The 17,148-nt window shown below is 38.2% G+C and overlaps 4 protein-coding genes across 4 annotated transcripts; 1 reads left to right on the top strand and 3 right to left on the bottom strand.

The window, feature by feature from the left end:
• Positions 1–871: 871 nt before the first annotated feature.
• GCK72_023189 (uncharacterized protein) lies at positions 872–3,105 on the bottom strand (the record flags this gene model as incomplete). Its single annotated transcript, XM_003103263.2, has 9 exons — positions 872–1,111; positions 1,159–1,257; positions 1,305–1,352; positions 1,564–1,644; positions 1,687–1,794; positions 2,181–2,252; positions 2,533–2,675; positions 2,725–2,823; positions 2,874–3,105. The coding sequence occupies 9 exons, from the start codon at positions 3,103–3,105 to the stop codon at positions 872–874; spliced, it is 1,122 nt and encodes a 373-aa protein (XP_003103311.2).
• Positions 3,106–5,523: 2,418 nt separating this feature from the next.
• GCK72_023188 (uncharacterized protein) lies at positions 5,524–6,913 on the top strand (the record flags this gene model as incomplete). Its single annotated transcript, XM_053735279.1, has 6 exons — positions 5,524–5,601; positions 5,800–5,955; positions 6,033–6,122; positions 6,168–6,324; positions 6,378–6,526; positions 6,776–6,913. The coding sequence occupies 6 exons, from the start codon at positions 5,524–5,526 to the stop codon at positions 6,911–6,913; spliced, it is 768 nt and encodes a 255-aa protein (XP_053578845.1).
• Positions 6,914–6,995: 82 nt separating this feature from the next.
• Positions 6,996–13,722, bottom strand: GCK72_023187 (uncharacterized protein; the record flags this gene model as incomplete). Its single annotated transcript, XM_053735278.1, has 24 exons — positions 6,996–7,095; positions 7,175–7,392; positions 7,479–8,078; positions 8,125–8,301; positions 8,350–8,487; positions 8,537–8,834; positions 8,886–9,319; positions 9,374–9,553; positions 9,602–9,901; positions 9,945–10,031; positions 10,080–10,147; positions 10,194–10,299; positions 10,352–10,606; positions 10,655–10,945; positions 10,992–11,228; positions 11,272–11,606; positions 11,653–12,151; positions 12,196–12,531; positions 12,577–12,652; positions 12,699–12,778; positions 12,843–12,948; positions 13,022–13,134; positions 13,178–13,321; positions 13,684–13,722. The coding sequence occupies 24 exons, from the start codon at positions 13,720–13,722 to the stop codon at positions 6,996–6,998; spliced, it is 5,217 nt and encodes a 1,738-aa protein (XP_053578844.1).
• Positions 13,723–14,620: 898 nt separating this feature from the next.
• On the bottom strand, positions 14,621–16,842 carry GCK72_023186 (uncharacterized protein; the record flags this gene model as incomplete). The annotated part of the gene is made up of 6 exons (XM_003103277.2): positions 14,621–14,989; positions 15,042–15,219; positions 15,319–15,713; positions 15,936–16,058; positions 16,114–16,364; positions 16,761–16,842. The coding sequence occupies 6 exons, from the start codon at positions 16,840–16,842 to the stop codon at positions 14,621–14,623; spliced, it is 1,398 nt and encodes a 465-aa protein (XP_003103325.1).
• Between the last annotated feature and the right edge of the window lie 306 nt (positions 16,843–17,148).

Raw genomic sequence — 17,148 nt, 5'->3', positions numbered from 1 at the left:
ACGGAACCTTTTATTTGAAATTGGAATTGACTAGACACGCTGATTTATAGTGACTTTTGAGACATGATCTTATGATGGAATTGGATTGGATTGTGAAGTGAAAAAGCGGACTACTAATATGCAAAAGCTTCACATAACATGGTAACCAAGGGAAATGCAAGTTGGAATTATTATAATTAGTAGGTTTGAAGAGTAGTGATATTTACTCATACTTCCTGCTTCAAAGCGTAGACAAAATTAGTATGTGCGAAGTACTAAAGTATTCAAAATTGAGGTTTAGACCTTCTTCTGGTGATTCAGACACAGAAATTCAAAGTTCTGGAAGAAAATTGATAATGCTTGGGGTATAATTAGCTATCATCAATTTTTTTGATGTGTCTTCATGAATTTTTGTTCTCATTGGTTTGACTCTAGTCACATAGTATGTTTAATCACATTTCTTCTAACAATCTTCACAAGGAAAGCATTCCACACTTGGTATTACTGTAGTCAGCGGTTTCTGATCCATCGCTGTCAACTTCATTAAGTCCTCCCATTAATCAACGCATTTGAATGGGGTTTCTATCGTAACCAATACAACGTTTCACATTATTTTCAATCAAACGTTTTTATTAGGCCATCGAGATCGATAAGAAAAACTGATGTTGCAAAAAAACAAAACCGACAATTGATGATAAGGTTACGGTAATGGGTCATACATACATTCCAAGTGAAATTAGATTTCCACCTATTACTTTTTATTTCGCTACTGCAAATGACTAGTTGTGATTCATTTTTGGGAGAACTAGAGAAAAAAAATGATGTGGATGAAACGGAAAGTACTGTAAAATCAACCACATGCAAGATCAAAATATATCAAAGGAGATATTGCTCAGAAATCAGGTGTTTGTGGGGTTATCGAGAGGCCGTCAATTTTTCTATTCCAGTGAATTCTCTCCGATGAGCCTTCAGAGCTTGATGACTCGCTTGAAGATCTTGAATCCGTGTTGTGAACTTTGACTGGAAAACAGATGGATAGATTGGACACGAGAAGGAAGTTTTCTCGAATTTTCTTGGAGACGATGACCAATATCAAAATCAAGGCGATGAACAAGATTGGGATGAGTGTCAACTAAAATTTAAACTCTATGTCAGATTGGATTTTCTTTTGAAGGATACCTGTAGTTCTGGGTAAAATGAGTATTCGATAACTTCGTCTAAAACTTGATGTGTCACTACAGTATTCCTATCATATTGTGGTGTTACAAGGAGAAGACTCTGAAAAATGTTTAATACAATTTTAAACATTCTCGAATATGACCAACCAATTCAGCCGCGAACACTATCATAGCGATGACAACGATGATCGGCGCCTGAACATTGACCTATTAGTTTTTTTGAAAAAAATAAATATCTGATGATTAGCTTCGAGAGGTTATCAATCTTATCCCGACATACCGAAAATATTACAATAGGTTTCCTATGGCGCGTTTTAAAAGATAAGAGATACGTAATGTATCCCACAAGATAAAGATCAGAAATTAAAGGTGTTCCCCCGAATGTCGGCTTTTTTGTTTCTCATACCATTAGACGAGTCGTTGACATGTTTTCATGCAAGTTGTACCTAGCCAGGACGACTTGAAGATGACTGTTCCCGATGATCTTCTAGAAAAATAATGATGGGTGTGGTCGTCTGATTATTATTACCTTTCGATAGTAGTTGATTATCCAGAGAATCATGAAAATGAAGAACGCAAGAACGTTAACAAGGGTTTGCCACATAGAGATAAAATGGTAGAGTTTGTAGTCATGGAGCTGCAATTACTGGTTTTCGGAAAATAAAATAGCTAAAAATGCAAAACGGATAATCCGTTTTGATGGGGCCGAAGCACACCTACTTGGGATTTATGGTGCCCACGCTCACCAGTTTTAACAGCACAGAGGAGAGAGGTTAGGGCCGAGGCACAACATCTCCACTGCGGCGGAGTCGAACCAGAGAGTACGAGGACCGAAGTACCGCACCACTACCACTGGACTACGCAGCTGCTGTTTTGAAGAAGAGTACGGGGGGAATATATAGAGGAAAGGGGGGAAGGGACCCTCTAGGCTATGTGTGTGTGTGTGTGTGTGTGTGTGAAGAGAAGGACCCGAGAGAAATGGTGAAAAGAGGGCAGACGGACATTGGTTTTTTAATCTCTTACCTCTGGTGGAGAATATGGATACATTTGCTTTGGCAGTCTGATATTCCATAATGGGATGAAGCTGATCAAGATCTGAAATGTTAAGAAAACCGTAATCAGTGATTCTCGAAAACCAATTATCCTACTCATCAATTTTCTCAAAAATCCCATTACAATTCGTCTTATCTATTCTTAGAAAGAGGTGATCAGAGATGGTTGACCGCTGAGAAGATATGAAGAAAAGAAAAAAGAGAAGTGAACGTGATGTTCAAAAAACCATCTTATCATGATTCAACTACCCAATTCTATTCTCTTTTTCCTCAGCCCATCAAATAGTTCCTCTCTCTCTTTTGTTTTCATTTTAATTTGATACCTGAACAACAACAAGAATTGATCCAAGTGTAGGCTTTGAAGAGTAATTGCGATAGAAAATTGTAGCCACAGTTCGTTCAATAGCCAGGGCAATTGCAGAAGTGGACAAATACGTGGTACCAAGAATCTCGATATGTCGAATAACTAAAATCTAAGTATACACATTTTGTAAGAAATGGATTACAGAAAATACCTAATCCATATTGTGGGCTGAAAACTTGAAAATCACATTGCATATAATTTGGCATAACATTGGATATGAAGAATTTGTATAAACAATCGACTGTTATACCTGGAAAAACGTTGGTTTTTAAGAACTTTTCAATAAGTGCAGCCACTTACCCGTATTACAAACAATTGTGGAGATACACAAAACAAGTAGAATGACTTTTGTGTTGATATGAATGCCTTTTGTTTTGACAATTGTTGCTGACAGTAAACCCATTCCCATTGTTGCCAAGGGAGCGGTCAGTAAGCGGAAGAGGATCGAGTACTCCATGAATGGCGATCCATAGATGACGTCAGCTGTTCCGCAAAGTTCGCATCTCGTACAATTCATATACTTCTTGTCCATACTGAACTCAGCGTTTTTAAAGATTGAATAATAAACATTGTTGGATTAACACAATGAAGAGAAACGAGTTTCAATACGATCATGTCAAATGATAAGAAAAGGGGGATGGATAATCAGCTGATAAGGGATATATCATGGCTTAGTCAATCTTTCTTATCTCTTTCTTTTTTTGGGTTTGACATTGACATCGAGACAGATTTAGAAATAAGGAAGTTAAAAATAGAAAATAGGGGCTTTTGTTAGTATAAAAAGAAAGAAAAATGAAAATTGTAAGGAAGTAAGAAAACTTTATGAGAGAAGGAAGATGGACAATAAACCATTTCAATCTGTTTTTCGATTCTTTTCTCTCTGATATCAGAAGGGTTGACCGATAATGGGGAATTTACGTTGTTAGAGTGTATGTGTGTGAGTGTATGTGCGTATGATTGTGTCTTGGTGAAATGAAATGAAAAGAAGACGAAAAAAGGGATGCGGACGAACTTCAGTTCAAAATATACTTTAACCGATGATTCCTTTCACTTCATACTCTTTCTCTTGAATCATTGTTATTGATGAAACCATTTCTGAGTAGGATTACGGTAGAAATCTGACAGTTTTTCAGCGTTTGAATCGTGGTGGTCCTCAAAGGGACACTGTCTCTGAATGTCAACATGAGGTATTAGAGGAGTAGAAAAAACGATCAATGCATAGAGCTAGAGATAGAGAGACACAAAGAAAAGAACTGGTCTCTCCAGAAGTGAGTGTCTGATATGAATGGCTTTTCTGTAGAAGGCGAAGAGGCAAAAAGACGAAGAAGCTGACGTCCATCGTGTCTGTTCATCATGGTAAAAAAGGGAGGATAGGGAAAAGTGATAGATCTTCCCGCCTGGTCCAGCATACTATTATAGGCACTGTTATGGATCCCTAATAGATCAAATCACAATACGGCGAGGAGGTCTTATCAAAGAAAAACGATGACGAAAAGTACACAAGTGAAAAGGGAAACGTTTTTGTTTCGCATCTATCCGACTCCTTATTCATCTCGAAAAAAACGATGTTTTTTGCCGGACAATCAATCATTCGATCAGAGATAGAAAAATAAAGAAAGTGATAGTTCGGCACGTTTTATAGTAGCCCATTTGTACGCCCATTTTTCGATTTTCGATTTAACTGGTTACTGTAGCAATTATGACTTTGAAGGATGGACAAGAGACAACCAATCCCAGAGAACGAGAAAAATTGTGACGGTGTTGGTTTCTTTAATGATAGAGAAAAGTGAAAAATTGAAAGTACAGCAACAAAAACGTTTTCTGTAATAACGAGCTACGTGAATGAGCGATAACTATTACAATCAAATAAAGTATGTTATGAAAGTTATCATGAAAAATATAATTTTGTAACACTTCCAAGAATATCATGAGAAGTGCAATACAGTAAGTTAGCAACTAAATACAGTCAAGATTGCAAGTATTTTTTGAGATATTCACTTTATTTTTTAACAACGATTTTGCCATATATGATTGGATATTTAAAAAAATTATTAATTATCTGATATTCCAGCTGAAACATTCAAACCAAGAGACATCTGCCGACATGTGAACTATTCTTCGATATCTGTTACCTTGCGGCGGCTTAATCTTCCTTCTCAAGGTGAGTGACTGACCAGAATCGTTTTCACTTTCAGACAACCTCGCTTTGACATTGTTTTAACTGCTTCGTTTTTGCATTGCTTCTTATTCTCAGTAATCTTTCACACTCTGTGAGAACATTCAATACGTATTTGTTTGGCGAATGTGTACTGGAAGAATTCAATTTCTTGAGACGTTTTTTGTTCCTTTTGTTCGTTTCCAATAGTGGTTTCAGTTCCGTTTTCACATTTTTTTTGTCCTTTTTTAATTTATAAAGTGAAACTTTTTTCATGCATAAGTTTATTTATTTATTTATCCAAAGTCGAGAAATGCTCTTCAATTTGCATAACGTGAAAATTATCAAACAAACCTACAACTATCATATCTGACCTCTCTCACCCAAGTAGTATTATCAAAAGATCAATTTTCTTATTGTGTTTGCTTTGTTCCTTCCGTTCATATGTCTATCAACTGCTTGTCAATAAACCTACTCTTCCCCACACCAACTCACTCAGAAAGCGGGTATAATTTCTTTCAACCACATAACATTCAAACCCCCACAAAAAATAAGAAGGTTTCAATTTCCTCGTTTCCCACATGCTTTCGTGAGCAGTTTTCTTTAGATTTCTGCGTCTATATCTTTGAAAACAGATGAATTTCTCATTTCATCAATCGCTCCATCTATCGTCTTTTTTTGTTGTTATTATTCAATGTCGTGTTTGTGTTTTGTTTTTGCTTGCTTTCATATTACTTAACCGTATCTCAACAAATCTTTATGACTGTTTCAGACGTTCCATCAAATTGAACAAACATGGATAACCTACCAAATGAATTGATTACTCAGATTTTGGAAGAATGTAATTACGCAGACTGTATGTGTTTCCGAGCGGTATGTCGATAGTTTATCGTTTTGACAATTTGAAACTTATTACACACTGAAACTGATTTGTCATTTCGAACAAAAATGACTTTTTTCCGTCTGAAATGCGATCTTATCTGTCATTGAATCTCTTCAAAATTTTTTCAACTTTCTCTCTACCTTTTTTTTTTCAATTTGTCTTCTTCTGTTTCAAAGTGTTTCTTACAGACGTCAAGTAAAAATTACGATGTTGGGAACTATGTACTAAGAAAGTCACAAACTTTCGATTACCGGTACTACAACTATCGTTGTCACGTCGGAATTCGAAATGTTAATGGGGAAAATGAGAAGAAGAAATATGGCACCAATTTGAATCCAATCAAGGTAATAAATCACTTTCCATCATTACAAAACGACAAACCCATTTTTGGACTGTTTTCGTTTCTTATCTTTTTTTTCAGATGATCAATTTTATGGAATTTCTGCCGAATCTTCGTAAAATAGTGCTTGCTGACCTACCATGTCTATTCACTTTGGGTGATATGATAAAAGTGAGATGACGGGCAAAATTCATGAAACGATATATGAAATTTCAGCTAGGTAAATCTCTTCCAAAAATTCAAAAGTTTGTGATGATCCAAACCGAAGAGAAGAAATGGATGGGGAAGGACATGATGATGGGGTTAACATATTTTAAATCTCTCAACAGTCTGGAACTAGTTGGCTGGGAACCATCCAGTGTCACAAGCAGAGGTAAGATGACTCGATAAATATTACACATCAAGTTTTTTTTTCAATTTCTCAAGGTTGTGCATCCCGAAACGAAGTTATTCCCCAAAGTACACTACGAAACTTGATTAATCTCACGATTGTCTGCAAACAGGAAACAGTGTCAAAAGTACTTCAACATATTGTTGATAATGAAATCTTCATGACTAAATGTGTCAAGGCCAAGGTAAACTTGAAACAACTTTTCAAAATTTGATAATTTTGTCTACGCCACTAATATATCATCTTTGTTCCAGTTCAAAGTGCGCCTCTCATCGTCTGACATTCCCCATCTTATCATGAAATTCATCGAATATCATCCAAACATTCAAAGAATTTCGTTCAATGGATTTTTGTTCACAACACAAGAGCAAGTGCAGATATTTTACGAGTAATACATCTCTATCACAGAAAGTGTGCATATTTTAGTTTTCAGTCATCTACTCTCACTGCCTCAACTCGAAAGAGTCCAGCTGGAGAACTGTTCAGTGATAGAAAGAATCGAGCAAGCATTGCAACGCACCTTCTTGAATGCCTTGAGGAGAAGAGGCATCAAGTTTACAAACCTAGTTAACAGTCTGAGACATTGATTATATATTTATGTTTTGAGTTTCAAGACCAAAATAAATGTTTTTCTCACAACCAATAAGTTATGTTCACAACGAGATAGCCAGCGGTGATCCAGCCCATCGCGCCACAAAATTTTGCACATTCAATAAGTTCTCCGTTTGATGAGATTTGATAACGACGAGGAACCTGTAAGAGGAAAAGAATAACAAAGTTTGTTGGGGTGTACTGTATCAATTGACAAGTGATCAAAAATCTAACGACGTACTTGTTCAAATTGTCTTTCTCGGCAACCATACTTCCAATATGAACTGTGCTATCAATGACAGGGTAACCAGTCACTAGACAAGGGTCGGAGGTGTCTCCTGATCTATCGGTTAGTGAAGCTTCAAATACTCCTCGGCTATCATAGACAAGCTCTTTGACATGTGCATCGTCTACTGAGGCCGCCAGAACCCATTCCTTGATATCTTCGTGTTTGGAACTCTGAAAAAACATGAATTGGATTTTCGTCATTGCAGTAGTCATAATGGTCACAGAAAATATTCTAAATTGTTTTTGTGATAACGTACCTCCAGCCATTGTCGTGTAGGAAGTGAAACTTCTGTTGGAATATCACTGTTCTCAAATGGACTATAATCCACAAGTTCACCATTTCCCTCTTCAATTGCATCAACCAAATCCAAATAATGATTCAACAGCAGGAAACCAAGAGATTCATATCCTTGACCAACATCTTTTGCAGCAGCGCCAGCTTCATAGAATATACGATCTGGCGGGAGAATGTCAGTATATCTCAACAAAGATAGTGATTGCTTCATGCATAACTTTTGTACTTCTGGGATTCCATTTCCTAACTCTTCCAGCGCAGTACGCATTGCAATCAAGTGCAGGGCCCATAATGACCTTTTGAACTCGTTAAGATGCTCGGAGTTCTCTTTTTTCAAGGCGATGAACGCATCCAAGTGAACATTGCGGAGTCGAGCAACCTCACTGTATTCGAATCGTTGCTTCGCCATTGTTTCTTCCATCAAATGTTTGTAAATTGAAAAATTAGCAGGGTTTCCAGAAGCTCCGTATCTCTCAAGAATAGAAAGAACTTTCGAAAAATCGCTTCGGTGCAAAAGGATGGCCGCATATTGAGCGAGATACTTGTCCAGAAGTGGGCGGTACTGAATATATCACAGATGATGTTCAGTTCAGGTATATAAAACTAACATTTTGAGCTTTAGCGGTATCCAGCGCCTTATCCCACTGGTCGTGTTCAATCATCATCTCAATTGCAGTGACGACATCTACATCGATGAGCTCACCTAGCCTTCCTTCAGTCTTCAGACTTTCCTTGTAGTTTCTCTCTATTTCAGAAATCATCTCAGGTAGATACTCTTCCGCAACCTGCGTTTGTGAAAATGTTATAATAATTATTATTCTTTGTCATCTTACCTGTTTTGCTTTTCCCCATTGCTTGGCACGACAGAGAGCTGTAATTGCCTGTCTTGTTTGACCAAACAGCAACAACAGCTCAGCTGCTTTTTCGTGGCAGTTTGACTCATCCAGGGCTCCGAGCACACTTCCAACGTACTGAATAACAATACAATTAAAACTCACTCAAATAGAATGTCTGGCGTACCTCATCCTCTCCCATAAGAAACTTCATCACCAAATCGGCAGCTTTTTCTACACTCTGTTTAATCAAAGCGGCATTATCTGTGGAATCTCGGTTAATCCTGAGCAACGCAGACACCGCTTTCCTCCAGTCACCCTGTTGTTCCCATTCTTTAGCTTGAGCAATGAAAGAGTCGACACCACGAGCTCCATTTCTCAGTTCGGACTTTTCATACTCTTCTTGAATAAGTGCTGCTTGATGGGGAAGGTAGTGTTGGGCAATTCGGAGAGCATCCGGCCACATTCCATTTTCCACAAAGTATCTGAACACAAGATAATAAACGTTTAAAGTGAGCTAGAAGTTGAAATAGTACCTCAGGATAATATCTGGTTTGTTGGCTCTCAAGAGGAACGTCTCCGCTCGTAGATGATCACCTTCTTCAATTGCACGGCGAGCTTGACCGGTGTAGACTTCGGGTAAAAGATTGGTACAGTGTTCTTTTGCAATCCTCTCAGCAGCCGCCCAGTCATTGTCCCGAATGAACATTTCGACGGCTAGTTCTGGCTTGTTACCCTCCACATAGTGTTTCGACGCATCTTCAAGCCGTCCTTCCTCTTCCAATTGAGACGCCAATCTAACATGTACAGCTGGCATTTGTTCTTTTGCTCCAATTCTTGAGAGATCAAACGCCAAATCATAAGCTCCAGATTCACAGGCAAAATCGATTCCTTCCATTAACATGCCATGTTTATTCAATAGCTTCACAGCTGCGTCACCACCAATACTTTTAGCCCACATGAACAGAACCTGAATATGGTAAAGAAGGATCATTTGAAATTATTTTTCATGGTAATTGCTTACCTGTTTCTCCATGTTTTCTCCTCCTTCATTTTTCGCAATTCGGTAGGCATCCGACCACATTTCGTTCTCTTTATACATGTTTATAGCCGCTCGGAAGTCGCCTGCCTTTAAGAATTCCTCTTCCGCAGCTCTCAAATCGCCGCGTTCTTCATATTGAGTAGCAAAACGTTTTCTTGTTTCCTGATTTATAAATTCATTAGGTACAACGTCACAGTTTAAATTTTTTACCTGCAAATGATCCCCATGATATCTCTCCACTAGTCTGAGTACATCTTCATCTCTTCCAACCCGATCATACATTTGAACTGCTTTGTGTGGCATTCCTATAGTGATATACAGCTGTTCAGCCTCTGCAAATCTTCCGTGCTCGTCCAAATCTTCAGCTTTTGCAAGATATGATGAAATTGTCGCTTCTTTTCCATGAAACTCTTCCGACAGACGGAATGCATCAATCCATTTGCTATTTTTTCCATACATCAGAATCGCGTCATTGAACAGGCCAGCCTCCACAAATAAGCGTTCAGCTCTCTGAAAGTAACAGCTATTTTATGTCAGAAATATTTGAAAATACCTCGAATTCTCCTTTGCTCGAATAGTGGTCCGCGATTTCTCCATAGTAACCAGTGCGTATTTTTTGATCTTGTATATTTTCCACAATCTGAAATAATTGGATGATGAGGGTCGATTCAAAAAACGTTAGTAATACCGATAACGCTTTCGGCCACTCTTTGGCACGTATCGCCGCTTCAACTGCTTTTTTGAGGTCATTTGCTTCTGAAATGTTATAGTTCGAAAAGAAAAAAATTGTAGATGTTCTCACCAACGAAATGGTTGACAGCTGCATCATACTGCCCGATATATTCTAAATGGAGGCCCCATTCTTGCTCCAAATCAACCACTTTTTCCGGATAGGCAAATCTTGCCAACTAAAAACATCGTATTTATTAACCATAATGTTTTAGTAACAGTTTTCTGTACCTGAATTGCTTTTCCAAATGCATCACCCTTCTTATAATATTCAATAGCCTTGTCAAAATCTTTCAGTTTCTCATACACATCTCCAGCTTTATCATACAACTGTGATTTGACCAACGACTCCGCTATTTGTCGGAGCACGCCTTCATCTTGGGAAAGAATACTGTCGCTGTTGACAGCAGATAGTGCCGAAAGAGGTTTGTTGGCTTTCATATACAACTGTATAGCAGCCATTGTGTCGCCATCGGATACTTTGAGCTAAAAATAAGAATTTAAGGTTATTTGAAGCCTCCCTGATTTAATTACCTCCGCTGCTTTGGAGTCTTGTCCGGTCTCACTAAGAGCACGGAGATAACTGGTCTTCAGTTGCTCGTACTCTGGATAGTTGATCACTCTTGCCAATTCCAATGCTTCATCCCATTTGTGTAGTGAGGTATACATCCCAATGGCTGATTCGGTGTCATTCTGTTCCAGGAAGATACGTTCCGCTTCTTTGAATCGTCTTCCCATGATAGCCAACATAGCACGAACTTTGTAGAAATGTGTTCCATCTCCACCGATAGTTATTGCTGCTTCGTCCGCAATTTCGAGAATATCCTAAAAAGTATAAGCGATTACAATGACAATGAAGTATGAACCTCACATGTAATTTTTTTACTTTTGCAACATTGTTGATTGCTGCATAACACCTCTGAGCCACAAACAAATTTCCATGCTCCAAAGCCATTTCTGCCACCCTTGTCCACATGGAATAGGAATCCGAACCAACTGTATTAGATTCCAGGAATGCAACTGCTCTATCAAAGTCTTTCTTCTCCAATGCTGCACCAAATTCAATCTGGGTGTTGTCCAATTCATATGCGACTTTTGCAGTAGGTTCCTAAGACAATAACGTTATTAGAAATCTTTCGAAACCAGATTACCTGTACAATGACTTCCGTTCTGTCTGCATCTCTTAATACCGCTTCAATTTCTCCTTTAATTTTCATATTGGTGACTTGTTCCGGGAGATCTGGATTATACCAAACTGACAAATTGTCACCACTCTGTGCCACGATAACATCGCTCATTGGCACCCATTGGACATAAGTGCAGAAAGAGAGAAGAACCGTCCGTTGATCAGAATCAATATCTACCAATGTCACTTTAGATCGTTTATCTCGGTAGAGAAGCTTAGTAGCTGGCTCATTGAGCTCAATCCAGTCGATTGGTCCAGGATGATTGATGAAACTTTCTTGTTGGCTGTTAATGAGGTTGACTGAAACTTTGGCATTTACATTGTATCTAAATAGACAACAACTCACTGATAGAAATAGTAGTAGGGTCCACCAGATAGGCCAACTTCTTCACTTTCTTGTGGTCTTCAACATCTGATCCACTGATTTGAACACTAAGTAAATGAGGACTAGTGAGCTCAGTTCTCACCCATCCCAACGATCCATCAACTCCATATTCGACAACTGTCACTTCTCCAGCATTGACAATAAGACAACAGTTGTTGAAGTCAAAATAGAACTTTTCATGACCACCACTCTGCCACTCTAGCTCTGAGAACTGCTGAGATTCTGTGTCTGCTATGATGATAGTCGAGGAAGTGTATCCAATGACGAATCTATCTTTTCCCATTATTTTCAGCTCATCAATTGCCAATCCTCTATTGGAGATTAAATTTGTTCTGGTTTCGCTTACAACATCTCGAACTATAACGTGAGAAGGAGCCACGTAGGTAGTTTCGAATCGGCTTTTTAGCATTCCACGACGCAAGCAACAATCCACAGAAAAGACAGCACCACAGACAGTTCCCTGAAGATGGTTATATAAAAAACCAAAACTTTGAATGTACTTACAGCATAGATAGTGCTGCCATCCATTTTCCAACCAAGAGCATCAATTGAATACGCGTTTTGGATTTCCAGCGGAGCTCCTTCGTCCCACGCACCACGTCGAGCAGACCATGAAAACAATCGGAGTCTATCATAACTTGCAACAACAACATTCTGGGCAGTCGGATCACATGAAATTGACGAGAATTCCTTTTCCACTTGGTCATTGTAATCGAATTGTTGTTGAACCACTCCGTTTTCGGTGTAGGACAAAACTCTTCTGTCAGCAGTTGCAACGACAAGGCCATGATTAGTGAAGACCAAGTTATATGGAGGGACTTGGAGAGTGCAAATTTTTGACTGAAAATTCTCTATTTTTATTTAGTTTTCCAGTACCTGACGTACCTGAGTCCTGCTACTGAAGTTGTACAAGATGATCGATCCGTCTTGATGTGCCGAAACAAAGGATGTTTTCTTTGGACTGAAATGAATAACTCTTTTTCTGTGTAATGTGCTTTCAAACTTACTGTGTTTGAATTGAAACCACTGTTTCGTCGGTTTTGAATAACGAGCTGCATTTGTTGGTTTTGATTAGACCAATTCGGACCTGAAATTAAAAAAAATTGTTTTGCTATGTTAGTAACTCCCGGGCTCATGGTAGCATTACTCACTTTCCCATCTAATTGCCCTATCAATATTTTGTCATCAAATGGCCAACTCAAACAAGTCACCGCCGATGGTTGCACAAATTTGTTGACAATCACTTTCTTTTCGTTCCTGCAAATTATCTCTTTTGATTGTGAATCAGACCACATCTTAGGTAACTTTACAACTCAAAAAAGAGACTCACCAAGAGGTTCCGACTTTGTAGATGAACAGCACATTGTCACTCTGACCGATAGCGATGCGTGACGAATCAGGAGAAAATGTCATGCACAAGACGTTGAACGATTTCTTTCCATACTGAATATAACACAACTAAGAGCTTTACACTACCATGACTAACCTTAGAATCTACAGGTTTACAGGTGAATCTGTCTTTTTGATTGCCATTTTCATCGAGTAAAGCGACAGACCGATCAGCACATGCGATTGCGGTCCGGGTTCCGTTTGGTGAGCAAACAATGCTTGTAATTTTTGCTTCACCATCCTGCCAGATGAATAAATCAATTAAGAAAGAAACAAAGGAAGCAAGAGAAGGGTGGTGTGAATTAGAGCGCACGTGTAAATGTGGGGAGGGAAGAGAACGCAGAAGCTAGGCCGCGGTCATGTTATGAAATATCTGTTGCTTATTGAGATTGAATATCGCGGAATGGTTTTTTTTGTTCATTGAAGGTAGAACATGAACAAAAACTCAAAAAACATTTTAAAACTGTTGAAAAATTATTGAGTCGGCGTATGACAATTGATGTGGTAAATTAGGAAAATAAATAATTGACTTTTTCACTTGAATTTCTACTTGAAAAACATATATTCTTAAACAAAAACAAATTGAACGCTCGTTTCACTTACCTGTGCTGGAATAATACTAGAAAGATACTTGAGCTTCATTTCGCTGTCATGAATAAAGTGGTAAGAAGAAAGGCGGACAACGGCTTTCTCGTTTGGAAAATGTGTCCATGGCAACGAAAATACGCACCCGCGTGTCTCCTCCCTCTCTCACTAGTCTCCCTTATTTCCTTTACTTTCTCCATTTTGTGCTCCTTTTACCAACGATTGGACACATAATTTTATGACATAAATTTATTATTTAATTGTTTTGTTGAAAAACGGGAAAAATCAAATTGAGATGGAAATGAGATTAAACAAAGACTTGAAAAGAGACAAGATTCGGTATGGAAAGGGATGGATGATGAGTTTTTGAAAAGAGAGAAAACATGGCAATGTTAATATGAGCACACACTTAATTTGAGTGAAACGCTTCTACAATATAGTACAAACAAATATGAAAGATCAGTGTAGAAATACACTTAATACATCTGAAGTACTGAGAATGATGGAAATACATGACTTAGAGATAAGTAGAAATAAAACTGGAGAAAGGAAAAACTGAAAGGCAGTCAGGATAGTGAACTGGAGAAACGGGATGTGAGAATTAAACTAGAGTTATTTTGATATTGAGCTGAATGTTTTTTTCGAAGAACTACACAGAGATCACTGCGTGTGTTCTTGAGAGAGGATGCGTTAGAGAATAAAAAAAAGATCATCGATAAGGCACGCAAGATACATGTTTGATAATTTAAGAATACACTTATAGGATGACACCAATTTGGGTAATGTTTAGGAAGAAGGGATCGAAGAGTTTGGATGAATTAATACTGGTCACAACTGGGCACGGAAGTAAAGTTGATGGGGAGAAAGAAAGGAAAAAGTGATGTCTGACATCTGACGGGTGAGAAAAGGGATTTGATTTAGAGAACAATACTAAATAGTTTGCTCGTAGAACATTTTACCACTGATCATGTGGAACGGTCTTGCCATGTGCATGAAGTGCCTCGGTATAATGTTGTTGAACTGCACTAACTCCGATCGTCTGGTCATGAACTTGATCTGCCATTGGATAGTGTTGGTTGATCATAGTGTAGTCGAATGGCTGGTAGTCGTGTCTTCCTGATGGGAGCAATACGCAGTTGTCGAGGGCAAATTGATTGTGGGATTGTCCATTCTTCTCGGACGATACGAATGCTGCTCCATTGTGATATACTGGATGTCCTAACATGGATTCAGGTCCGGTAACAATGTATCGTGATTCATGTTGGTTGGTGTAGTCCATTCCTGATGAAACAGATGGTTGAGAGCCGATTTGGTGCACTGGTGGCTGAAAATTCATTGATAAATGAGTGAAAACTTTGGAAATTGTGCTAGCTTACCAATGACGGTGCTTGAAGGTTTCTGAAGTTGAACATGTTGATTTGCATTGGAAGGTGAATGCTCAAAGATGCTCCGGATGAAGAGCCAGAGTCGGATTTCGAGTCACTGATGTTTGAAAGCATGGTGTCATCGATTGCGAGCATTCCTCCGTTCTGACGGTCATCTGCGTATTGGCCACTGCAAAAAATGTTTAAATATATTAGTTCTTCTTTGTATGAAAATTGTCGAATACGTAGCATTATTTCTGAAAATTCGTTTATTTTCTTGTTTACTCACCCATAAAGTTGCATAAGCAAGCTGTGATTCTGATTTTGAATCAAAGAATCCATTGAACTCGTATCCAAATCAATCTGATGATCACTTGGAGGTACAAGGGCACTGGCCTGCAGTGGTTGTACATTTGCTCCAAGATGTACTTGACTCAGTGACGCTACCAATGAATTGTTGTTGTTCTTATTCTTGGTATTCTTCGATCGTTTCTTGTTTCCAGAAGTCGTCGTTATTAATGGATTGGAAGCAATTGAGTTAGCTGTTGATGTTGCTGCACCACCATTTTCTTCTTGCTCTAATTGTAACTTTCTTTTAGCGGCTGTAGCATAAGTGAGTTGTCTAAGATCGTTATCTAGGTGTGATGGCACTTCATTTTTTCTTTGATGCATATCTTTGTGACACTGAAAAACAATTTTGATTCTTTTTAAAACTTTCGAAAAACTTTGAACCAGAAAATTAATTTACAACGAATATAGACTAACGACATGTGCATGTGTGACATTTACTAAAACAACACAACGTTTGAAACTTACATGATTGCATATAAAGCAAATAATCAAAACTCTGTGATGAGCAAATGTTAGAAAACATGATAATTGTCGAGTATCATAAAGTAAACTAACCTTCAAACTATTTTTCCATTTAAACGTCATCTGACAAACTGTGCATACGAATGGTTTTGCATCTGAATGTATTCGTTTGTGATTCCATAACGTTGACCTCCGATTAAACCTGGCATTGCATGTCTGAATATGATTGATGTTTTGAAATCAATTTTGATTTCAGCCGGTGTTTACTTACATCACATTCGAATGGTTTTTGCCCAGTATGAGAATTCTGATGTTCTTCTAATTCCATCTTTGACCCAAATTTTGAAGCACATAGGTTACAAGGATACGGTCGTTTCCGGTCGGCTGCTAACGCTCGACCATTGGGATTTGTTTTGGGTTGGTTGTTGTTGTTCAGGGGATCCGTACTGGCTACCACTTGAGTACAAAACCCAGAGTGAAGAGGGAAACTACCGAACACCATTTCTGGTGTGTTTTCCAGGTCTGAAACAGAAAACTCGATATGTTGGAATAGGAAATACATTATTCAGAGGAGTTCAGTTTAGGTTTTAAAATTTCATTTAAAAGGCAGGTAGAAAAACGGAACACTATGTTATTACCCCTATCAAAAACAGCCTATTTTGCTAAGCAAATTATGAAAACGTGAGATTTCTTCACTTTGTCCAAAGGAAGGGTATGTAATAATACAAATACACTCCGAAAGGACCAAATCAGAGAAAGGAGATATAAAGGTCCTTCGAATCATCACCGAAAGGTGAAAAATGAATTGGATGAGAAAGATAGAAAGTCAATTGAGAAGAAGAAAAAGAAGGAAGAAAAGTCACTGAGAGAGAGCAGGAAAAAACTGCGAGAGGTACCTGCCACTGGGCCAAGACTTACATGAACTCTTGATCAAAGATTTGGGTGTGGATGGCGGCTCACTTTTCACAATGTCATACGGGTTGTGGTGCAGCTGAACCATGATGACGTGATTGGGAGAGGTGAGAAGACGTGGAACCCGTGAGATGCCAATATCTGAAATTCCAAGACATGAGGTTAAGTGTTTGTTATTAAAAAGACAAGAGACAGAGATATCAACGGTACATATAAAATTCGTTTTAGGAAAAAATTAGACAGAACAAATACATGAAAAGTGAAAAATAGATGGAAGAACAAGGGAAAAAAAGAGAAATCTTTGAGAGATAGAACATTAAACAGTTACCTATTCAATTAAACTTTCACTTTAAAACGTACTAGTAGAAAACATCAGGAATGAAAATTGGAACAT

This window comes from Caenorhabditis remanei, chromosome X (assembly GCF_010183535.1).
Source record: "Caenorhabditis remanei strain PX506 chromosome X, whole genome shotgun sequence".
NCBI lineage: Eukaryota > Metazoa > Nematoda > Chromadorea > Rhabditida > Rhabditidae > Caenorhabditis > Caenorhabditis remanei.
This window is presented reverse-complemented; position numbering and strand designations above follow the sequence as displayed.